This window comes from Camelus ferus, chromosome 17 (assembly GCF_009834535.1).
Source record: "Camelus ferus isolate YT-003-E chromosome 17, BCGSAC_Cfer_1.0, whole genome shotgun sequence".
Lineage (NCBI taxonomy): Eukaryota > Metazoa > Chordata > Mammalia > Artiodactyla > Camelidae > Camelus > Camelus ferus.
Genome location: NC_045712.1, coordinates 28,737,946 through 28,762,355, shown reverse-complemented (window position 1 = coordinate 28,762,355; position 24,410 = coordinate 28,737,946). Strand labels below are relative to the sequence as shown.

The 24,410-nt window shown below is 59.4% G+C and overlaps 1 protein-coding gene across 6 annotated transcripts in view; it reads left to right on the top strand.

Moving 5' to 3' along the window:
- Nucleotides 1-24,410, top strand: part of SLC6A6 (solute carrier family 6 member 6) — a 75,721-nt gene that overhangs the window by 43,607 nt on the left and 7,704 nt on the right. For 5 of the 6 annotated variants that reach the window (XM_032458720.1, XM_032458719.1, XM_032458722.1 and 2 more), the window contains 8 exons: nt 6,305-6,437; nt 12,989-13,123; nt 14,312-14,415; nt 14,542-14,666; nt 18,238-18,350; nt 22,172-22,309; nt 23,149-23,251; nt 23,793-23,893. In XM_032458720.1, the coding sequence (XP_032314611.1) occupies nt 6,305-6,437; nt 12,989-13,123; nt 14,312-14,415; nt 14,542-14,666; nt 18,238-18,350; nt 22,172-22,309; nt 23,149-23,251; nt 23,793-23,893 (952 nt within the window). Of the gene's footprint in view, nt 1-6,304; nt 6,438-12,988; nt 13,124-14,311; nt 14,416-14,541; nt 14,667-18,237; nt 18,351-21,716; nt 22,134-22,171; nt 22,310-23,148; nt 23,252-23,792; nt 23,894-24,410 lie in introns of those variants that run through there. The other variant, XM_032458724.1, reaches the window with a different exon arrangement.

Here is a 24,410-nt window from a genome sequence, read left to right as displayed (position 1 = left end):
CTGACATATGGGCAAGTCCTTCTAATGCAGTGCTTGGAGGCTGATCAAAAATGTAGTAGTGCCTTGCTTTTCCTGCACTTCATGAGCTGTTAACTTGATGCTGGAAATAACTGAGATCAGGCCTTGCATGGGGTTGAGAGCCCGGGGCCAGAGACGGTGCTGAGGAGGGAGGTGGTCCCGCATCATCACTGGATTTGCTGTTTCAGGGCGTCTCTCCACCTCTTAGAATGTGGCCCAGGAGCAGGCCCGCAGAGGAGGGGGTTAACTGCTGCCTGGTCCCAGCCAGATGCTGGGGCCCGGGCTGGGGAATCTTAAGCAAGAAAGGGTCCGTCAGCTCTCACCCAGGTGGCCCGTGTCCGTCCCCTGACACCCGGGCCTTCAGTGTGTGCTCAGAGATCCCCGGGCTTCTGGGACGGGGCTCTTTACGTGTGCATAGTTTGCACTGACAAAGGCAATCACAGGCACCCTTAACGCCCCCACCCTCCCCAACTCCCCACCCACTGGAGAGCTGAGTTTCCAGGCAACGAAATGCAGGCACTTCACTCTTCTCACTTGACCGAGGCCCGAGGCCACATCCCTGTCCACTCTGCTGTGCCTGGCACGGCCTGACCCCCCAGGGCCTGCCCCACGCAGGGCGCCGGCACCCACCCAGCCCCTTGGGTCCCCGCTGGGGCCCGGCTGCCTCGGGCGTGGACTGGCTGCCTGGCTTGGCACCCTCGCTCTGCTCTCCTGGCTGGGACAGGTGCCTTTTCCTGTCTGGGCTTTGGCATCCTCCGCTGCACTTGGGAGATCATGGCGCTGCCCTCCCAGGCTGGCGGGGCTGCCTCCATGGAACGGGTCATGCGTGGGCCGGCCCGGGAGTCTGCGTGATGCGTGTGGGCCAGCATTCGTCAGTGTCCTCGTTGTGGGTACAACTGTCCCCCAGGACTAGGAGTGGCCCCTTCTCAGACGCCCGCCTGGCCCCCTGTTACAGAGGGCTCGCCCCCTCACGTCAGCCCGGGGGCTCTTGAGAAGGAGCACGCGTGAGCATCAGGGTCCTCAGGTGTAGTCTTCACCCACGCCTGCTCCCCTGCCTGGGCCCCAGCCTGGGCCCCCCGCCCCGGGATTCCAGGGCTCCTGCCTTCCGGAACCCCCTTTCTGAGCGCCCCGCTCCCTTCCCCGGCCCAGAAGACATTAAGACAAGATTTCTCTTGGGAGACATCCTGGTCCGGCAGGCTCTTTCCCAAGCCCTGCGTGCTCAGGTGGACTTGCGAGCGCTGGCCACCTGCCTGCCCCCCCATCCCGATCCCTCGGGCTCTAGCAGGACCCTGGGAGCCCACCTGAACTTTCCTGGACAACCTGCCATCTTTCTAGAGCCCTGGGGAGGAGTGGGGTCCACAGAGGAGGAGCCTGGAAAGCAGGTTTAGGAGAGAGGACCAGCCTGCCGCCTGTGAGATCAGGGAGGCCGGGGCCGCCTGCCCTCAGGAGCCTTCCCTTTTACTGTGCATGAAGAGAGGGGAAGGAAACAGGACCAGACTGCCCTGAGCATGGTCCCAGGGGCTTGCCCCTGTCATTGCCTTCTTTGCAGAGGCCCTTCCAGGAGGGAGCATGCCTAGGAATCATCCCAAACTCCTTCCTACCTCAAACCCCACATCCAACCCGCTGGTCCTTTCGGCTCTCCCTTGAAAGCATGTCCAGAATCTGACCACCCTCCCCACCGGCACTGCGGCCCTCCCCTCACGGGACCCCCGTCATCACCCTCCCAGACCCAGCGTGGCCTCTCACTGCTCCCCCCACCTTCCCTTTGCATCTCTGCCACCAGCTGTGACCCCAAACACACCCTTTCTCAGCTCAGAACCCTCTCGTGGCTTTTTCCAGACTGTGATCTTGCCCAGCTAGAGAGGATTAAGTGAGTATTTAACACAGTAAAAAGACGTGCTCACTGAGTGCTGACTCTTATTAATTCCATGTTTGCATCTGTCTGGCTGTGTAGCCTGGAGCAACAAGTCACTGCCCGTCTCTGGCCTCGTTTCCCCGTCTGCAAATGGAGGGGCCATGTGAGCTGAGCTTTGAGAGATGCGTAGGAGCTCACTAGGCTGAAAAGGAGAGAGAAAAAGACATTCTGGACAGAAAGAATAGCCCATGCTAAGGCGTGGCATTCAAAGAGCACATGAGTGGGAACAACAAGTCACTGGTTTGGCCAGAGTGCAGGACACCAGGGGCCCGGGAGAAGGACTGAGGCCTTGGATGGCAGGCTGATAAGTCTGAGCTTTGTTCTCTAGGAAGCGGGAACCGTGGCAGCTGTAGGAGAAGGGAAAGGGAGTGACGTAATTGAATCTGTGTTTTCTAGACTTTCTCGAGGGACACATTGGTGAGAGAGAGGCTAGGACAAATATTAGGCACCGACTGTATACAGGGCCTCAGAGGGCTCAGCCGTCAGTATGTGGGTTGGTTCCCTTTGGGGTGAGACTTAGCTTACGTGATTTCCCCTGAAAACAGCCCGCAGCCCTGCAGTGAGCAGCTCTGGGGTCCCACTGAGAGAGGCTCACTGGCTGCACTTAAGGTGTCACTGGCTGGTACCCGGTTGGGCTGCAGAGGGGTGAGGCTCCTCTCAGGACTGGGCTCCGTGCCCCTTGAGGCAGAGCGCAGCCCCAGCCCTCACTTCCTCTACTTCTCTCACCTGCGCCAGACACGTGAGTCCCTGAGCTGTCCTTTCCTGCAGGTGAATGATGGCTGGCAGTGCTCAGGAGCTGCCTAGGGTTCCAGACAACAGCTCCATGGCGCTGAGCCTCCCTCCTGGCTCTGGACAGGGGAGGGCCTTGATCCTCTTCCCTGCCAGCCCCTCCCCCACCCTAGTTTTACAAGAGGAGATAACGGGGAGCCACGGGTGATGCTCCTGTCCCTAGGAGCAGGGAGACTGACTCTGCCCAGGGTCCCAGCGGCATGACCTCAGGGCGGTCACCACCTGAGGTAGCATGGTCCCAGCATCTCACAGCCTGGCTGAGAGTCAAGGAGTTGAGACAAGTGATGTGCTGAGGACGGGGCCTCTGGCCGTGGCTAATTAGGGGTAGCACACTGAGGACCAGAGTGGTTAAGTGACTTGCCCAAGGTTCCATAGGCAGCTGGACATAGCAGAGACCTCAGCCTTGTTCCCCGACATGACGCCACCTGCAGTGTCTGTGTCCCCCAGCAGCTGTGGGTCCAGGGCAAGTCCACGGCCACAGGTAACATCGTGCCGTGTGTGTGTGACCCCACTCTCAGGTTACGCGTGCGGTCCTCTCCCGGCCTGGATCCCCACGCCACCCTGTCTGCAGCGTGAGGGTACCGTCCTCAGCGCGAGCCAGTGAGACGCCCTTCTCCCTTGCAAGCTGCCCGGGCCCCTGAGACAGACACTTCACGCTGGCTTTATAATTTGACCCTGAGTCACTCCGTGAGGGGGAGGGAGAGCTTCTGCCCCGGTCATTCCGCTCGTCCCTGCTCTGAGGTCACCTGCATCCCCAAGGGCCTGCTTTGCCCCCAGCCCTGGAAGACAAGCAAGCCAGATCTGGCCCAAAGCCCTCCATCAGCCTGGAGCCATGCCTCCCTCCCCAGTTCCTCCAGAGCCCCCTGGGAGCTCGGCACATATCATTAGACTTTATTAGAATCAAAGAAATGAGTCACATTTGCAAACAAGCCCTGCTCAGCCAACCTTCCCCTGCAGCTGTTGGAAGGGGGAGGCGGCGAGGGAGCCCTGGGCGGCCCCAGGCTCAGGGCGGACGGGCTCTTTTATAATTGTTGCCTCCGCCGGTCTCCAGGGAAGAGCCATCGCCAATAAATGGCTGGCCGGCAGTCAAAAGGAAACGATTTGGCCCACTCGGAGGACGTATTTACATCTCTGAGTGCCGGCTGGACGGCAGCAGGGCGGCCGACTCAAAACAGACGTCCAGGCGATTCTTTTTTGGATCCCACCCTGGAATGAATCATTACTATTCTTGGACAAGAATGCATCTCACCTCTGGGTCTCCTCCCTCTCTGTGTGAGAGATGCAGGGAAGCCTGGGGTGCTGGGGACCCTCTCAGAGGGACAGCCTGGTACCCAGCCCCTGGGTGGCTGGTCCCCAGGGTGGCATCAGAAAAAAAGAACCAGGCCCAGGGTTGATTTTTTTTTTTAATCTGGGTAATTTCAGGTGAATCCCTGAACCTCTCTGAGCCTCAGTTTCCCCATCAACCAAATGGGTATAATTAGTTTACTCAACGAATGTCTTTCAAGCATCCACTGTGCCAGGCATTGCTCTGGGTCCACCAGTGGTCGAGACAGACATAAGCCCTGTCTCCATGGAGCTGACATTCTAGTAGGACAGACAGACATTAAACAGATGATGCGGATAACACTGTAACATAAAAGCAACGATAAGCGATGAAAAATAGGAGTGTGACCAGGGATGGTCTTTACATCGGTGGCCAGGGAAGGCTGCCCTGGGGAAGTGGCATTCGAACGGAGACCTGAGGGAGCCCCATGTGTTGAGTGGTCGAGGGAACAGCCAGTTCCGCTGTCCTGGGGCAGGAGCACGCTGGACCTATTCAGGGAACACACCAGAAGCCAGTGTGGCTTCAGCCGCTTCCTTCAGGCGGAAGTGAAGGGGCCGCTTGTGTGCGTGGAGCTTGTCCTGGTGCGGCTCGCCTGTGCCTGTGGTCCCGGCCTCGTTGTTAATAGGGCTACCTTGCTGTTTACAATGTCTGGGTCTGAATGATGGAGTATTTGGTCACCGTATTCAGGGAGGTGAAAAGGAGTGGGCAGGTGGGTGGGAGCCATCGGGGGATGTGGAGCAGAGGTGGGGCAGGACCTAGCTGGGGTATTGCCAGATTCTCTCTTGATAAGAGACTGGGGGTTGAGAGTAGAGGCAGGAAGGCCAGTGAGGAGGCTGCTGAAACAGCCCTGGGGAGCAATGGGGGCCCGGAGAGGGGTGGTGGCAGTGTGGGGGGTGTGGCCAGATTTGGGGTGACTTGTGTAGCCTCCGGGGGAGGTTAGGAGGCAGTGGTGAGGGGCATTGCCCCATGGCAGCCCCTCCAGGGCACAGCACTCTGCAGTTCCCTGAGCAGTCCCAGCTGGGGATGGCCTGGGGGCGGGCACTGTTGTTTGTGTTTTACAGAAGAGGAAACTGAGGTGCAGGGTTACATTTCCCTCTGGCCTCTCCTGCTCAAGGCTGTGGCCCTTCAACAGGGAGCTGACTCTTTAGAAGGAACCACCTTCTCCCGGGGGAACATGGACTCCTGTCTCCTGTGACTTCAGAGGCAGTGACCCCTGAGGGCCGGTGGGCAGGGCTGATGTCCCTGTGCTCGGTGTGACTGCCCTCGGTCACTGCCTCGTTAGTCGGAGCCCTGGGACTGTGGGAACGGTTTTGGGGCATTAAGTTTAAGTTTCACGGTCTCGGCCGCCAGCACTCTGTGGGGCCCCACCAGGCTTCAGAAGGTGTCTGCCCGTCGGGGCGTGTCTGAGTTGGGGCTGCGTCAGTCTCCCCCGGTCAGCAAAGCCTGTGGACTCCGAGCCCCTGGCCCTGCCGTGTGCTCCTGGGCAGGGCTGGCGGTGCCTTGTGCTGATTATCCTTTGAACCGTCCACGTACCTCTTCCTGAGCCGGGCAGGGAGAAGGGGAGGAAGCGACCCTGCTCGGTGCCTGGAGTGGCCCTGGGGTCCCAGCACCACGGCAGTAACAACCGCTGGCTGTGTCCAGGCGCAGTAGTTGGTACTTCGTGTGGGTTTTCTCCTGAGGACCATCCCTGTCAAGAGGTGGGTGGCTGTTCTACAAACTCTCTGCCCTGTTGAGGCTTACGTTGTAGTGAGATCCAGATAAGGAACGGGGAGTGTAAAATAAAAGAGTGATAGGGCAGAGAATGTTGGGGGAGGGTAGATTCCCATTTTATAGATGAGGAGACTGGGATTGGGTGGTTGGGTAACTAACCCCAAGTCAGTGATGGTGGAGCCCAGATTGAACCCAGTGTTTGGCCCACAGTGTGCACTGAGGAAGAGTCTGCTGAAAATCAACCACACAGGAATCAGTGCCCATTTCACAGATGAGGAAACTGAGGCTCAGAGGTTTACTGTACTTGCCCGAGGCCTGGCTGGGTAGAGTCCAGGTTCGCCTGACTCAGGAGTCCGAACCCGCCCCTTGTTGGCATCCCCACTGCCGCTGTGACGTGGGGGTTAACTGTGCTCCGAGGCCACTGGCGTTCCATGGCTTGAAGAGGTGAGGCGAGCTGTGCACGTGCAGCACCGCAGCCCGAGACCGGAGCCCCGGCTCTCCCTCCCGGGGCCAGGCCCCGGCTGACCTGCGGTTCTGTTTGCTTGAAGGCGGAAAGTGCTGAGCCTGTCTTCTGGAATTAATGAACTGGGTGCTCTGAAGTGGGAACTCGCGCTCTGCCTGCTCCTCGTCTGGCTGGTCTGCTTCTTCTGCATCTGGAAGGGCGTCAAGTCCACAGGGAAGGTGAGTTGTGCTTCTGTCCCGCCCCCACCCCCGCAAGCCTTCCTGCTCAAAACTGGTGCTGAGAAACCAGTCCCCCCGGAGAACACAGAGCCCTGGTTTCCGCCCTTCGCCCATGCCATGGCGTAGATACTCCCACCATGTCCGATTTCAAGTCCTTGGAGGTTTAACAGCCAGCTCAAACAGTTCCTGAAAATTGAGCGGTCCTCCTTCTCGGGGCTGCCTCGCTCCCGCACGGCCCTGGTGCCCGTGTCAGGGAGCTGGCACAGCGCAGATGGGAGCAGATAGCAAACTGGTGTCGGCGATGCCGCTGTAAGTTAGCTGGTGTCTGTGCCGTTAATGACCGGCTGTTCACACGGACCTTTGCCATATCCGCATCCCCTGGGAGCCTGTTAGAAATGCAGGCCGGTGGGCCAGCCCCAGACCTACGGAACCAGAAACTACATTTGAACCATGTCCCTCCGTAATCCAAACGCACACTGAGGTTTGAGAAGCACTGACTGGGACTTTTGCTGCTCAGTCAGATTAACTGAACCAGCTTACGTTTCCGCTGGTGACTAAGATGCTAGTTCTCTGGGCAGGCTTTCGCGGATGGCAGTCGTCCCCTCACAACCAAGATGTTAGTTGTTAACCGAAGTGTCAACCGTGACTGAAATCGGCTGCTGGTTAATAGGTTACACGATGTCCAGGATGTTAGCTGTTAACAGAGGCCGTAGCTGATAATTAAAATGTTAGCTCGTGGTTCAGGCTTTAGGTTTAGCTGCTGGATTGTCGGCAATGAAAACATTAGCCTGTAGCGACGCTGTTACCTGTCAACAGGGCAGAGCAGTTACCTGACAACCAAGATCCTGGCGGGTGCCATGCTCGTTCCCATAACAAAGTCCCTGCAGAGGCTTCTGGTGGGTTCAGGCGTGAGCCCGACCCCAGGGCAGTAACTCAGCCACAGCACAGAGACTGGGTGATGTGCCTGTGCGTGCCCCCCCGCCCCGCCGTCCCCCCACCCTCCGTCGTTCGCATCTCAACAGAGAGGAAATCTCTTAAACGTCCAAACGCCTCCAGAGGTCAAGAGTCACTTCAGGTGGCGTTTGAGGTTCAGCCACGGGCAGTGGGTGAGGTCGCCTGGAAAATGGGGCCTTTGCTGCACCAGGACTTGGAATAAAGGACCAGGTCCTCCCCGGATGAGGAGACCCGTAGGCAGTCACGGGTCTGAACAGATCCTGGCAGCTACTCAGGCACCTGCCACGCGAGATCTGGGTCCCGGGTTGCCGAGGCAGCCTGCGCCCCCACCCCCTCTGCCTGTTTCTCTGGGCAGGGCCACCCATGACCCTAAAACCCAATCTGGAAAGGAAGCAGGCCAGGCTTCAGAAATCCGGACAGGCACACCCCCTGCTGACCTGGCCTGCCTGGACAGGCAGGAAGAGGGGACGCCGGTGACTCAGCACTCCTGTGTCCACCTGTGTCATCCCGTTTCCTCCTCCACCTTGTGTGCAAGCCGTTTCCATTACACCCTCTCTTCAGACGGTGAGGGGACCGAGCTGGGAGAGGTTAAGGGACTTGTCCAAGGTCACCCCCTCCTCCCGAGCCTCAGTCTCCCCATCCAGAAAATGGGTGAGGCTTGAAACGAGGTGTTTGAAGCACCCAGCAACAGGCTTGTGCAGACTGGCAGTAAGCGCCAATTGCGGCTTCACGCTGCCTCCGGGTCCCCAGGTGGAGGCCAGTCTGTCGGGAAGTTCTCTGGACCCTGGGCCAGAGCAGTGATGTGGACGTGCTCACTTACGCACTCGTAATTCGAGCCACCTGGTGCTGAGGAATGGGGCCCCGGGACGTGCAGGGCTCCACAAACAGACAGAAATCCCTGCTGCTCAGGAGCGGACAAGCCCGCTGGTTGTAACAAGGTGACGTGTAAACTGTACAGGAGTCAGAGAGTGACAAGCACGATGCGGAGAACACTGTGGAGGGGAGGAGACCAGGAGTGCGGGGTGCAGTTTCACACTGCGTGGCCGGGGAGCACTCGCCCAGAAGCAGAAGCTGAAGGACGTGAGGGGTGAGCCGTGGGCCTGTCTGGGGAGAGAACGGCCAGTGCAGAGGCCCCAAGGTGTGTCTGCCCAGACCCCTGGAGAGCCCCCCGTCTGATGGAGGAGGCTGACGTCCTCCAGGATCAGTGAGCAACGCTTGAAACACAAGCAGGGACAGGAGGACAGAATCCAAGTGAAGAGGAGAGGGAGCCGGGCCGCACCTGTGGCGGGGTGACGACGTGACTTGCTGGAGGCCCCCCTGCGCACCCCCAGACAGGGTCCAGGCCCCCAGGGGCGGGCGTGGTTCCCAGAACAATAGCAGGTCCCAGGCCAGCCCAGAGAAGCCAAGACAAACACAGTTCGGCCCAGTGGCCTTCCTCGAGCTCGACGGCCGGCCTGCCTGCCTGCCCACCCGCCACCAGCCGCGACTTCCAGCCCTGGCCACAGACCAGGTTCACGGCTGCCGTGGGGGCTGGGTCCGCAGCCAGCGGGATGGCCTCGTCTTGGCCATGGCCTTGCTCCAGTGGCTGACCCTGGTCCAGCAAGGGGTGGATGGAGGGAGCAGCTGGGCCTGGGAGGCTCAGGACCCAAGTTCAAGTTGCTTTGCCTCTCTGAGTCTGTTTCCTTTTTTGTAATACTCAGCCTTCCAAGGGTCTGAAACTTGGCCCAGAATGTGCTGTGGCTTAATTCATTCAACAGATCGTGGTGGTGACAAGGATCGCACTCCTTGGCACGTGTGTGCCAGGCACCGTTCTCAGCGCTGATTACCAACTCATGTAATTTCCTGGTGTCTGAAGTGTGTGCGGCTATTAGTACATTTTACAGATGGGGAAATGGAGGTCCAGAGAGGTTAATTAACTTGTCCACGGTCACACAGCTTGTCAGTGGCCGAGCTAGGATTGGAACCTGGGCAGCCCAGCTCCCGACTTCGGTGCCCTGCCTCCTTCCACCTCCCAGTCATCACCTGCTCTCTGCCCTCAGCCCTGCGCTGGCCTGACTGTGTGTCCCTGCTCTCCCAGCACGGGAGGTCCAGAAAGTGCAGCCCAGTGGACCCAGAGCAGAGGACGGTCCCAGATGTGAGCACAGGTTGACCTCTCTGTTGCCAGCCTCCAGGGCAGCTCTTCCGTCCAGGGCTTAGAGATAAGCAGAGGTGGCAGACCTGGTTTGGGATCTCAGCTCTGCCCCCAGAGTCTGCATGACCGTGTGTGAGTCCCTTTCCCGCTCTGAGCCTTGGTTTCCCCTTGTGTGAAATGAGTCAGCCGTGCCCCCTCTCCGCCTGACACACAGGGTGCGGTGAGGACCCTCGGGACCTGCCCAGTCGCTGAGCACAGACCTGGGGCCCCACGTCTCTGGGATGAGTGGCCCATGGTGCCCAGGCCTTCTCCCCAAAGGAAGCTCAGGGCAGCAGGAGACCGGCCTGTCTCCCTCGGGCCTGGCCTGCCACCCTCTTCCCACCGTCCCTAGGGAGTGAGGAAGCGTCGTCCTTGCAAGTTTCCAGGGCAATTAGGCCTCAGGGCTTTTGGGTCGAGGGCTCAGAGGAGCCACGGAGGTTTGCCAGCAAGAGTGGAAAAAACCATGTCCCGTGGCAAAGCCTGCTGGGCCCCTGCCAGAGGCCCACTGGCGGCGGCTGGCACCAGCCTCTCCCATGAGGGTCCCCGGGGAGTGACAGAGATGTTGAGAGAACGGCTCTCAGGAGCTTGTCCTCAGCGGCAAATTCTGCAAAACAAGCGTGTCTTTCCAAAGAGGAGGCGCGGTGGCGTGACGAGGGGGGGGTGTCCTGGGTTCGGGGGAAGACCAGCAGGGACATACAGACCCTGGGACCCTGAGGCCAGCCGGCCGGGATCCAGCCCCTCCTCTGCCACCTACCAGCCCCGGGACCCCGGGCAGCTGACGTCCCCTCTCCGGGCCCCCGTTTCCTCCCCTAGAAGATGCAGGTGGTAATAGTCCCACTTGTTCAAGTCGTGAGGGCAGGTTGACATGCACAGGGCTCTTAGTGCCACTTAAGTGCTCGTGAAACAAATTAAATACGTGGAAGCGAGGGAAGCCACCCCCACCCCGGGAGGGGTCCTGTGTCCCTGACACAAAGCCTCTGGCCACAGCCGGGCCGCCCAGCCCAGGGGGGCCCGGCGGCTTTGAAGTGGCGCCCTCCGCCCCGCCTGCTGTCAGCAGCCATTGTCCTCCCGGGGCCGGGGGTGGGGGCTGGCGGCCTGTCCTGTCCTGTCCACAGGAAGGGAGGAGCGGCCGGCTGGTCTTCATTCTTCTGTCACCCCTTCTGTGGCTTCCTGACCCACCCCACCCTCCACGTCTGCCTCTGGTCCTTGGGGCATGGGGGGTTCCCTGTCTCAGGAGAAGATAATCAGGGTGGCTGGGGAAACTGAGGCCTGGGGGAGAGGGGTGTCCAGAGAGGGGGCTGCCGAGGCGGGAGGAGGGCCAGCCCTTTCGGCCTGGGGTGCCCACCGCTAGGGTGAGTAGAGAAGCTGAGGCCAAGCCGCCACCCTGGGAGGGGGCAGAAGCAGATACGAACCCCAGTCTGGGCGACCCTCTGGGCCATGCCACCTCTCCCACTGGAGCAGCCAAGCTGGCAGGTAGGGAAGCGAAGCCCAGAGCGGGGCAGCAGCTTGCCCAAGGCCTCACAGCAGGCCTGCCGCTGAGCCTGAGTTCTGGTCTGAGCCCTAGGCCCCTGGGCGGCCCAGCCCCCCCCTCTGGCCTTCTGGAGGATTGAATGAAACTCCAGATGTTTAGGGCTTTTTCCTGCTGTGCTGTCACTGGAGGGGGCTCAAGGGCGCGTCCCTGCTCTGCCGCTTGAGCGCTGTGTGACCAGTGGGCAGGAGATGACTCTCTGGTCCTCAGTTTCCTTGCCTTCAAGATGGGGATGGTAATAAAGCCTAGCTCCAAGGGTTAGGGCAGGACCAGGGCAGAGTGGGCAGCTCCAGGTACACAGTGAGCGCTCAGCAAGTGCTGGCTGGCGGCGCTGACAGGGCAGCGGGGCCGGCGGCGCTGAGGGCTTCCTTCCTGCCCTTTTCCAAAGCCCCCTTCTGGGTGCTGCTGCTCAAAGGAATGGCGGCTGCCAGAGAACTGTGCCCCATCGAGACTCCTGTGCCAGCTAGGTGAGGAACCATGCCCTGTCACCATCCGTTGGTGCCCATTACCTGCCTGGGTCCCAGAAGTGCCCTGCAGTGTCCTGGCCCTGCCCCTCCCCCACACCACGGGCACCTTCATCCTGCCCTCTGGACCTCAGTTTCCTCACCTGTGAGATGGGCACGTTAGCCGTGCAGCGATTCCTCCCTGGCCCCCGGCCCTCAAGGCCTTCAGGAGTCTGTGAGCTAGTCCTGGCATTACCTCTGGTCGCCGTGGACATCCAGCGTGTCCTGCGCCACCTCAGCCCTCCCTCCGGCAGCAGGGCGGCCAGCGCACCGATCTGGAGGTGTTGTGAGGCTGAAGTGGGCTGGTGCCCGAGGAGGCAGGGCTCAGCCAGCGCCCTGCTGGAAGTACCAGGGTTTCACTGTCCATTCAGCCAGGCACCTTTGAGCTCCTCCTGGGCACGAACCCTGTCCTGGAAACGTCTGTTGAAGACAAAGGTGGGAAAATCCATCCATGAACTGAGGCCACAGGATGTTTGGAGGCCGGTGCTTTTAGGACGGGGGAGGTGGAGGAAAGTAGGGCAGGGCCCTTGGGGATGGAAAGGCCTGGCCCCAGCCTTTCTGGGCCCCACCTTGCACTGACCTGGACCTGCCTGGGACGTGCTGTGCGAACCAGGGGTGGCCGTGGGCCTCCCGCAGCCCCAAGGAGGTAGACGGCTTCCCATCCTGGCTGAGGGGTTTCAGAGGCCTCATTTCCTCTCCAGAAGTTCCCATGTGTTTCCTGCACAATCATGTTGCCAACCACAGGCCCCATTTCTTGAGCGTCTAAGTGCTGGGCTCTGTTTTAATGGTGTTCCGAGCATCATTCCATTGAATCCTCGCCTCACCACTTAATGAGGGCCTTCTGTTACCCTTATCTCCATTTTATACATGAGACAACAGGTCCAGAGAGGTTACGCATCATGCCCAAGATCACACAGCACGTGAGGGAACAGAGCAGGGATTTGAACCCACACTTACTTGATTCTGAACCACGAGTCGTACTGGCAGTTGCAATGTAAGCTGATACACACCAAGTGCTGACGGCCCACCTCTGGGCTCCTCCTTTTGCCTTCACACTTGATAGCATTTTCCTCTATCCACTAGAATGTCAGTTCCATGAGGGCAGGGATTTGTTCTCTGTTTGGTCCACCACTGTATTTCCAGGGCCTAGTAAATGTTTGCAGGATTTTTCAATTAACTGAAACTCAGTAAATATGTGAGGTAGGTAGTTGCATTATACCCAGGTTATAGGTGAGGCACCCGAGGCCCAGAGAGGGTCAGCCATCTGCCCAAGGTCACCCAGCAGGAGAAATGCCAAGCTCGGTTTCAGAACTGCCGCCCTGGAGAGGATGACGTGCGAGTCTAACAGCAGCAGGCGATGCCGCGGGCCCCCCTGAGCCTCTCTTGTCCCTCGCAGGTCGTCTACTTCACCGCCACCTTCCCGTTCGCTATGCTGCTGGTGCTGCTGGTGCGCGGACTGACACTGCCCGGCGCGGGTGAGGGCATCAAGTTCTACCTGTACCCCGACATTAGCCGCCTCGAGGACCCACAGGTACTGCGGGCCAGCCCGGCCTCCCTCCCTCCCAGGGCGGGGCGCGGGGGGAGTGGGCTGCGGCCCAGCGCCCATGGTTCTCGGCGCACAGATCCGGCCGGGCCAGCAGCACCAGGCCCTTTTCCGCTGGGCCGTGGCAGGTGCTTCACTGTGCTCGTGGGCCGTGCCGGCTGCGTGTCATTCCGTGTAGAGGACTCCTGAGGCCGGCCAATTATAGAGGCTTCTTTAGGCAGCACCAAGCCAGGTAAGGAGACAAGTCTTCATGAGCCGGCCTCCTCCTCTGCCCGCAGTGGCCTTGAGGGCTGCGTCATGGGGATGGGAGAGTCGGCCCAAGAGAGCTGCGGGCTTCCTTGTCTGCAGCCAGAATTCAGAGCTGGTGGCCTCTTGGAAGGTGGAGGGGCGATACTGAACGTCCGCCTTGAGGCACTCAGCCATGTGACCACAAGGGGTTGGAAAAATCCTTGGAGATTTTATTGGCCCATCTGGGGAGCTTTGTCCTCAGCCTTCAGGTTGCCCCCAAGGGTCTGTGCTGCTTCGGGTCTCCTCCCCGCTGTCCTCTCGCCCTGGGTCGCAGGTAGGTGGGAGGGGCTTGGCCATCATCAGAGGACAGCTGTGAAGGCAGCTCTGTGGCTGTCAGGACCTTCTTGATGAAGGTTCTGGAAAACAGCTTTGCCTGCAGAATCCATTCGGGAATTCCTCCTCCTTCCACCCCAGGGTTCCCCGGACAATAACACTTAGGTAATGATAGCAGCCTTGACCTACAGACTACCGTGTGTCTGGCACTGGGCTAAATCTTAACTCTTTAAACCTACAAAATAGTGCTGTAGAGTAGGGCAGTGGAGCCCATTTTACAGATGTGAAAACTGAGGCTCTAGAAGTCATAAATTTTTTGCCCATCATCATTCCATAGTTGGAATCCAGATCCATCTGCTCCAAAAGCTCAGCCTCTTAACCCTGATGCTGAGTGACTGGGGGGGTTTCTTAGACTTCTGGGGTTCCTTGCAGCTCAGCATTGTCTTGAAAGGCGCCATGGATTCCAGCCCAGATGCTCCAATTGCAACGAGAAACTGCACACTTTGAGGCGCAGTCCTCAGGGCCCCAGGGGCCAGGGGCCCGCACCCCCTCCTCCAGGCAGCCGGCCCTAACACCTGCCTCTCTCCTTGCCGCCCCCTCCCCCGCACCCCACAGGTCTGGATCGACGCTGGGACCCAAATATTCTTTTCCTATGCCATCTGCCTGGGGGCCATGACCTCGCTGGGGAGCTACAACAAGTACAAGTACAACTCGTACAGGCAAGTGTCGCGCCGGCGGGCCTGGCGGGCCTTAGGAAGGATGATGTTTAAAGAGAAGAGAGAAGTAGGGAGCGTGGCTTCCTCGTGCTGTGAATTAACTTGCTCCCTGACATATGTGTAACATAGGGACTGTATGCTGCTGGGATGCCTGAACAGTGGTACCAGTTTTGTGTCTGGCTTCGCAATTTTTTCCATCCTGGGCTTCATGGCACAAGAGCAAGGGGTGGACATTGCTGATGTGGCTGAGTCAGGTATGGTGGTATCGGTGGCAGTGGTGGTGGGCACTGCCACCTAGTGTGTAAGATGAGTACTGCAGGCATGAAGCCAGACCCCCAGGGGGCTTGGGGGGGGGGACAAGCCTGGTTTCCGAAATGGACCCCCCCCACCAAGATGTCCCCCAAGTATCAAAGAGTAAAAAAGCTAAATTTTAAACACTTTCATTGCAATTTGGCCACGGGGCGGCAGAAACATGGGGGGGTTTCGTTAAGTCAGGGAACATTTAGCTACTTCCACGTGGTATTTCCCCTCCTCGTCCTTCCCCAGCAGACTCCTGGTTTCAGCAACAGAAACCACTTTCCTAAATTAGGCCCAATTAAGCCACCAGTCGGCATCCATCACCGCCTTCTCAGCTTCCATTTCTGTATTTTGCACTTTGCTCCCAGCACGCCCCGCTAAGCGAACCCATGCGTCCATTCCACAGAGGTGGCTGGTTTGCTGAGCCTCTGCCCTGTGTGTATTGTCGGGGCGCCATCACCCCCCACCTCAGGGTGTGGGCCCCGTTGGCGGGGTGCTCCCCACAAGACACCTACAAGTGGAGAGTCTTAGAATCGCAGGGTCTGCAAAGCCTGGGGTCTTAAGCTGGGATCCTGAGACTCCAGCAAGAGGGTGCTAGAACCTGGGAATTGTGAGGTCCTCAGTAGCTAGAATCCCAGAGCCCCAGGAGCCAGGTGCCCTGGTTTAGGAAGTACCCCTGGGCACTGCCAGGCCTGGGCCTGCAGCTCTGAAGCTGCAGGGCCTTCGATGTGGGAGTGGGACCCTTGCGTTCCCAGGACCCTCGAGGTCCGCCTTTCCGGCTTCTCTGCCCTCCTCCCATCCTGCCCAGGTCCCTTGGAGGGTGGTCCTTGTTTCATAGCCTGGCCTCCTGACTTGTCACGGCCTCTCTGGGGCCACTAGGAGGCAGGTGAGGGCTCTGGGCTGCAGCTCCTCCCTGGCCCAGAGGACAGCGCGGGGCCCTAACCCCAGGGACCACAGACCAGGATCAAGCACAGCCTGAATCCCCACTTGGCGTTGCCCTAGCCCTTGTTGGAAACAATGGTCAGCGTCCTAGCTCCTCAGCCAGAGAACCCTAGTGTCGGCGGGTCGGGGGAGCCTCCACATCGTGCATTCAGATGTCGGCTCCACAAATGAAGCCAATGGCTTAACAGCAAGGGCCTTGCATGGGGCTGGTCAGGGCCAGGGCTGGGGTCGCCTGGGCAGGGCACACACCACGTGCTGGACAGGCCCCTTGACATGAGGGTGTCCCCCACCCCCAGCCTCCCCACTGAGCCCTGGACACATGTGATAGCCCCTGGCCCTTCCCGTGTGAGATGACATCTGGGTTCGTCTGACTCTCAGAGCCCCAGACCCCGCTTCCCTCCTTACTTGGAGAAGATGCTCGCTGCCCCGCCCCAACCTCCTGCCCCTACTGCTGCAGGACAAGCTTGGCCAGGCTGTGCCTCGGCCCCACGCATCTCTCCACTGCCCCCGATCCCAAGGCACACCTTCAGATGCAGTTTTCCTTCTCTGAGAGCCCCAAAAGGCAGGCCAGAGACCGAGGACACAGAACGTAATTCCAGAAGCGAGCTGCCCCTCCCCGTGTGGGAGTTCGGCAGAGAAACGAAGGGGAGACACTTGACGCCTCCGTTGCAGAAGGCTGTTTTCAGTTGAGGGCTTGCCAACAGACTCCGATTGGTAACCGTCAAGAGCACGGCAGGAATTTGGCAGCGGGAGGGGGCCTATCAGTGTGTGAAACAGATCTTTCTCTGTGGACAGCTGGCTACTTTTGCACGTGTAGACGTCGTGAAGCTAAGTTGTTTCTTATTCCCGTCCACTTCAAAGACTTTGTCGTTTATCCCCGACGGTGATGTCTGAACAGCCCGACACATCAAGGGTGATTATTTCGCTAATAAGCTTTTAACAAGCACCATATTGAGCGAAGTGCATTGGAACAAGATCATCATTTAGCCGAACGGAGTGCAAATGAAGCGTAGCGCGGGGCGTCTCCGCTGCCCCAGGGGCTCCCGCGGCTGCGGTGCCCCCCTGGCTTCTCTCTCTAGTTCCGTGCGCTCTGAGGGAAGGGCGCTCAGACCCCTCTCCCGGAGGCTGGCTTGAGAAAGGCAAAACTCAAATACAGAAACAGCGCATTGAGAACCTCCCCAGCCCGGCGGGCGGGCAGGGGTGGGGTGGGGGCTCCATTTTACATCTGTCTCGCAGCGGCTGGACCGCGTCCTCCCCAGGGCCGCCTACTGGCCTCGCAGGAGCTGGTGCGCGGCCCCGGGCACCCAGCCAGGGGGAGACAGGGCTTTGGGGGTGGGGCCGGCACCTTCCATCTCTCCTGGGGGTTTCCCACCATCGCCGCCAAGGACGTGGTCTCCGGCACGGTCACCGCCGGGCTTCCCCACGTCAGGGACTCTGCACTAAAAGGACGCGCCCTCTCGCCGCCACACATGCCCTTAACGCTGTGCGATGTGGTTTCTGGCTCCAAGTTATTTCAAAGTTTTTTTTTTCCCCCATTCTTAGACCATTCCTTTGGTTTCTGATACCTGTTTTAAATACCCTGTTGTCCAGCCTCTTTTGTTTCACATTTCTTGACTTTTTTTTTTTAAGTTGTGGATTTTACTTTTTTTTCTTTTTTTCCAGCCCATGCCCTTCAGGCCTCCTTTCTTTTGCAACTCTCCACCGCCTCCTGGCCCCACAGGTCTCATTCACAGCTCGGTCCCTCCCAGGCCCTGGCTGGAGGCAGGATGGGCCGTTTGCAGCCGGAGCACCCTCCCCTCCCCTTCCCTCAGAGCTCGCAGGGCTCTTATCTCCCAAGCCTGCCTCCGGTTCCGTCAGGGTCCTCCCTGAGAATATGGGCCAGAGGAGCCTCCTTGGGACTCATTTACGGGAACCTGCCCCGCACCTGTTGGGGGGCAGACAGAGGCCCCACGAGGGCAGGTGATGATGTTACGAGGAGGAGGTGGGATAAGGACTGGACTGCAGTCTGGGGCCGGGCTCCCAGCCTGGGGTCTCACCCCAACTCCCTCTGGCTTTGGGTCTTGGATCTGCCGGTGCTCCCGGGGGCCACCCAGACGTACCCCAAAGAGACATCGGCCCCACAGGGCATGGTTCTGTATTCTTTTTCTTGCCACTCACACAGTGTTTTCATAGAAACCTTTTCTTTGCAAGCAAGGCGTTAGTGGTCAGATAACCAGAATGCTCCCCGTTTTTGCTTCCTTCCAGCAAACTTTGGTGTGGTTCTCTGGTTTGGGGGAGGGCCCCCTTTTCTGAGTCCCAGGCTCTGTCCCATTTCCTGCCTCCATCACCAGCATCCGCTTGGAATCTGGCGTGCGAGGAGGCCAGTTTGCTGCTGCGTAGGAGACAGATGCTAAAACGGGGCCCCGCCTGAGCCCCGGCGCGTCCCGCCCAGAGTGGGACAGGCCTGGTCTCTCCCCCTAGGCGGGACCCTGCATTTGGGGTTTGGGGGACCTGCCTCAGACCCAAGTGTCTTGTGTGTCTCCGGCGCTGTGGGCAGCTCCGGCGCTGATGCCCCGCCCTCTGCCCCCCATCTTCTCTTCCCTCTAGGTCCTGGCCTGGCCTTCATCGCCTACCCGAAAGCCGTGACGATGATGCCGCTGCCCACCTTCTGGTCCATCCTTTTCTTTATCATGCTTCTCTTGCTGGGACTCGATAGCCAGGTAGGTAGGAAGCATGGGATGGCCCCCGGGGGGACCATGCCCCCTCCCCCAGGAAGCCCGGTTTGGGAAGTCTCCTTCTTTGTGCTGTGAGTGGGGTGGTCACACCCTTCCCAGCCTCACATCAGGCCTGCAGCAGCTTTGGCTGGGGAGGGTTCCTCCGGGACCCCCAGGACGTGGCCCGCCCCAGAGCTCAAGTCTCCAACCTCAGCGAGGGAAACGGATGACTGAGGGGTGTGGTCAGGAGGGAGCCGGGCAGGGAGGGGGACTAGCAGGAGGAGACCGGACAGTAACAGTGCATCCCCAGGAGGCCCACGGGCTGGGTGGGCGAGGGGCCAGCACCTCTGCCTGGGGCACGAGGTGGTCACTGGCCAGGCCGTTACTGAGAGTCCTGAGTGTGGCCAGCGGGCCGTGTTGTGTGCTTCCTAAACCTGCAGCGCTGGGGACCTCGCTAAGCCCACCCTGCCCTCCAGCCGCCCTGGCTTTCTGCCCTATCCCCCCAGGCAGGACTCCACCTCCACCTCTTAACCCCCACATCCCGTCCCTCCAGGGCTCAGGCCTCCCCCCGGCTCAGTGTGTCACTGAGAGCCTGCTGGGGCTGCGTCTGGAGCACCAGTGCCCTGCCCACCTCGCTGCTTTGTGTCACTGAATGTGTTTCCCCACGCTCTGAGCCTCAGTTTCCTCATCTGGTAAATGGGTATGACTATCCCTGTGTTGCTTTCCGCAGAGGGCCCAGCGCCAGGCCTGAGGGAGAGTGGCCAGCAGTGCTCAGAGGGCACTGCAGTGCAGGCCTCATGACAATGGTTCAGAGCACGGGTGGGGCTCCAGGGGTGGGGAGTTGAGGTGTGCAAGGCGGGCCAGTAGTGTGCCCAGGGCTGCCGACCTCTGAGGTCTGTCCCTGAAAGGCAGGCATTTTTCAGCCTCGTGTGTGGGCCGGGGGTCCGCTGCAGCTTCTGAGTCAGTGCCCAGGTTCCCCGGGGACTTGGAGCTGGGGAGGAGCAAGGTCTTCGGAGGTGAGACAGCAGAGAGGAGACCATCCACTAGCAAGGTCGAGAGCAGAGTGAAGGATTTGGCAGAAGGAGGACCAGGAGAAGCAGCGAAGACGGAAGGAAAGCATTTGGGGACTGAAAACCAGACCCAGTTGCTCACAGGCCGAGCTGTGTGAATAGCAGGACGTCTCCGTCAGTCATTCCCAGTCAGTGAGCCTGGCCTTCGGAGGCCCTAGGCACACGGCTTTCATACCTCCTCCCAGAGCTCCAAGTGAGAGCTAAAAGCAGAGCCAGGAAGTGGTTAATAAATGACAGCACACGGCATCTCCGTGGGCCCAGCACCGGCCTCTTAGGCCGTGGAGCCTGCTTCCTGGCTGGGCGGGGGTGGCCATTCATCAGATTTCTCCCCGGGAGGCAGGCGGAGCCTGCGGAGGGGGCGCACCTCTGGGCCCGGCACAAGCTGGGACCCCTCCTCTGCATCTGCAGTGCTTGGTGAGCTCAGGGACTTGGGGGGAGGTTTTGCAGATGCGACCTCCCCACACAGGACCAGCAGTGATGGGGTCAGAGCACTGCCCTGGGAGATGTCCACGCGGGCCACGTGTCATGTGTGGCAGAATACACGCAATGTGAAATTGACCGTTGTAACTTTTTCAAGGGCACAGCTCAGGGGCATTGAGCTCACACTGTTGTGCAACCATCACCACCCTCCATCTCCAGAACTTTCCCACCTTCCCAAACTGAAACTCTGTCCCCATGAAACACAACCTCCCTCTTCCTCCCCCCACTTCGGCTTTTTTATACGTCAGCTCCTTAAATGCACACAGCATCCAGGTGCCTGGGTACAACTGTTGCCCCAGAACCGAGGAAACTGAGGCTCACAGAGAATCAGGGCTTGGCTGAGGCCACACACGGCCGGTTGCTGGTTAAGGACAGGGGCCAAGGCTGACTGTTCCCAGACCTGGCAGTTCCCAGACCTGCTGGTTGGCCTTACCTTTGAGGTCCCCTCAAATAGCTCCCTCTTGTGGACGTCGCAGGAGATCCACAGCCCACTTTGGGCAGAGGCCGCGTTCGCCTCGCTCATGGGGGGGTTCCTAGCGTTTTGGGGGAGCACTGTGCTTGGCTGAGGGGCCGTGGTACCACTGTGTGTTTCTCAGGGAGAGCAAGTAGGGGCGTCACCCACGTGGAAGCAGATGCCTTGGCACACAGTTTGTGGACAAACCCAGGAGAGAGCTGCCACCGCCCTCCCCCAGGGGCTCACCCATCCTAGCCCTTGACACGCGTTAACCGTGGTCTCCCAATGGCCAGTTCACTCTAATGACTTCACATCCCTCATCATCCCTGCTGAGTAGGGAAGATGCTCCCATTTTGCAGGGAAGAAGACTGAGGCTCAGAGAAGCAGAGGTCACATCACTTTAGTGAGGCCCTCGGAGGGGGTGCAGGCGGGGCGTGCAGTGAGCTTGGCAGTCGGCTTGTGCTGGTGTTGGCCCTGACTCGGTGACACTGGAGCTTCCATCTTAAGTTTCCCCCATCTCAGAAAAGGAAAGAACCTCTGTTTTTAACTCCTTTTGAAGCCTAGTGTTTGAGCTGCGGGGCCGCCGCCATTCAGTGGCAATGTACACTCAGAACCCCCCTGGGGACGCATCATTCGGAGGTCAGAAGCCCAGCCCCTTCTCTGTGGGCCCCTTTCAAGAGTCCCTTGACCATCTTTTCCCTAAATTCCCGGCAGCGAAGAGCCATCTCCCTGGCCGCCTTGGGCACGTGAAAGACACTTGCTCCTAGTGTATGCCCGTGAACCTCCTGTGACGCGTCCCAGAGGAGTCAGCGACTGGACGTGCAGGAAGGCTGGGGAAACATCCTTCCCCAGAGCCTCTCCCTGAATGGAGAACATACGGGCAGAGCATTTAGCTTTCCCGCTTTTTAAGGGATCCGATGGCCTCGCAGGGCGTGCTGCTCGGCAGAGCAGCTTGGCTGTAGCTACACAGATTAAGTGCGGCAGTGTGCCCTCGAGCCCTGACGTTTACCCCTGAACTGCGCTCCGGATACGTGTGCGCACGCGCCTGAGGACAGATGTGGGGGAAGCGCCCTGCCCGGGTCAGTGGCCGGCACTGGTTAGACCCGTGACAGTATGCTCCCACAGGATGGAGTTTTAAGTCTCCCTTTAAGAAACGAGGCGGCTCTCCGCGTACTGACGGGGGGCAGCCTCTGGAGTAAATCCTTAGACACAGAGACAGGGAGATTTGGAAGGGCTGAGGGTCACCCTAGAACACTGCCTGAGGACAGTCCTTCCCAACCAGCGGTTTCACCTTTGGGAGCCCAGCCATGGGTCCCTGGGGTCATGGGCATGTGGGCCTGCACGCACATGTACAAAATTCCCCCACAGGCTGACGATCCCCACGGGGTTAAAAACCACCATGTGCGTCTGATGAGGGAACTGAGGCCCAGATTTGGTCGGGTGACCACCCATTTGTCACCTGCTGCTGCACGGCCCCAGGTACCTGGCCCCACCGGGCACTTGAGCCCTGGAAATGGGGGGTCACCACCTTTGGCTTCAGAGAGGACCCAGACCAAGGTGGGGGGTGTCCACACACGTGCCAGCAGCGAGCCAGGGTGGAGGGTCAGCACGGGCTCAGAGCAGCGGTCAGGATGCGGAGGCGTGGAGTATCCGGAGAGCTGTGCGTGGCTCCCCGGGCCTGCACCAGCAGGGGGCGCTCCGGGGCCCGCAAGCCCAGGCACACACACGTGGACGTGACCCCACAGCCAACGCGCCGGGGCCTCCTCTCTGGGCAGAGGGGGTACCAGGCACCTGCCGCTCAGCCCCCCTCTCTTCCTCCCCAGTTTGTGGAAGTGGAAGGACAGATCACATCCTTGGTTGATCTTCACCCATCCTTCCTAAGGAAGGGCTTCCGCCGGGAAATCTTCATCGCCTCCATATGTTGCATCAGCTACCTGCTGGGGCTGACGATGGTGACAGAGGTGGGTGACTCTCACCGGGCACCAGGACCTCCCCTTGCAGGGCCCTGGGTGCTCCAAATGTGCTTTCAAAGGTCAGTTCAAGGCCACTCTGCCTCCCCGCTCCCCCCACGCATGGAGGCAGCGGCTGATGAAAGGACCAGACCCCTTCTTCAGGGGTCCTGCCCACCCAGGGCTCCAGTGACACAGGGGCAGCAGGAGGTGGCTCAGGACCCAGCACTTCACGCACGCTGCCTGTCCCGCTTCCCTGTTACCATGGCAACACGGCGCCACTCGCTGCCCTCTGTCCCTCCCTCATCCCAGGGGGCCTGGGGAGAGGGGGCTCCAGCTGAAATCCATTTCACAGCAGCTCTGTGCAGGGGCCCTTCTCAGGCCTGCAGGGGAGGTGGGGACATCTCGAGGGTGAACACAGCAGATACTGCAGATGGTGCCCGGGCCTGTCTGGGGACAGGGGGTGTGTGCACTGTTTTTCTCAGAGTGTCTGTGAGAAACACCCCCTGAGAGGCAGATCACAGGTCCACACACTGAGCAGTTGGTCTCACGAAGTCTCCTACGTTGGCCACAGTGGATTCTAAGTACCTCTTTTGGAAGCAGGCTTCAGCAGACCCATCATTTTTTGCCAAGAAAGATCTGTTTCGCTTTTGTTCCTCTGTGCGCATTTTCTTAATTCAGTTTGTCAAACGTGGAGTTGAGCATCGTTTTACACATGTATCTGGACCTTATGGCCTCTGCCCATTTTTCTCTTGGGGTTTATATTTCTTATTGATAGGCCAGAGCTCTTTACATATTGAGGGAACGAGATACCAAATAACCAATCCACCATCTCTGTCTTTTCTTCACAGGGTGGCATGTATGTGTTTCAACTCTTTGACTACTATGCAGCTAGCGGTGTGTGCCTTTTGTGGGTTGCATTCTTTGAATGTTTTGCTATTGCCTGGATATATGGTGAGTGGAGATGTTTGCATCCCTTCCTCAAGTCTATCCTTTGGGCTCCTCTATTCAGAAGCTTGAGAAATGGAATTCTAGTGGGAATTCGTTTTGAGTCAAACACAAAGGTGTCCCCTGCCTGGACTCTTCCTTTCCAGGCTGCCCTTTCCTACACAGATAACAGGGCCGTAGCCACAGTGTAGATGCTCCCGTGCTGAGGGCGCAAGGTGTGACTGGCTCTTTGAACAAACACAGAATTTGGCCACGCAGGGGTCCGTCTTGATGAGCCACTTTGGGGTCTGGGAATGGTCCTTTTTGTGCTCCTTGGGACCTTGGCACGGCCACACCAGGATTTGGGGTCTGCCGGAGATTGCTTGGAGACATGTGAATTTTAGACCTGTTCACATCAACATCTGCCCGCACCTGGGTCTGTGCGGTATAGCGATGCAGGGACCAGGGGGAGGCCCCCACCGTGGCCCCTGGGCCCCTGCTGCGCCCTGCCGGGGCTGATGCTGCATTGGATGCTGGGTCAGCTCCTGTCTGCCTCTGTGTCTCGCAGGCAGTGATAACTTCTACGACGGTATTGAGGACATGATCGGCTACCGGCCTGGGCCCTGGATGAAGTACAGCTGGGCCGTGGTCACCCCGGTTCTCTGTCTCGTGAGTGCCACCAGCCGGGCAGTGGGCAGCGGCCCTTCCTCCCTGGGGCTTGGCAGTTCCCCTGTGTCCCATCGTGCCCTCAGCACCTGCTCAGTGCTGGTGTGTGACCAGCCTGGGGGTAGGTCTGCTGCGGAGAGGGGGCCAGGCTGCGCCAGAGGGCTCCTTGTGAGGGGTGAGCAGGAGCTTGTCAGGAGGAAGGGCCTAGTGGACAGAGGCACCGGCCTAGTGGCCTTTTCATCTGAGGTGCACATTTTCCCCCCAGACTAAAGTAAACTGCAGCAGCCAGTAACCACCGTGGGCGAGCTCACTGCTGGGGTGAATCTCCCAGAGTTCAGAGCCCGTGTTATCATCATCACCTAACGCCTGTTTGTGGGTGACTCCTTTCACCACTCTGACCATCAGACTCTTCGTCGCCCCCTCCCTGGGAATTGGCTAGGGCAGAGACAGGTGGCATTCCAAGTGAGAGGAGCCCAGAGCAGCCCTCTCCTGGACGCTGACTGAGCTCCGCCCCACACAC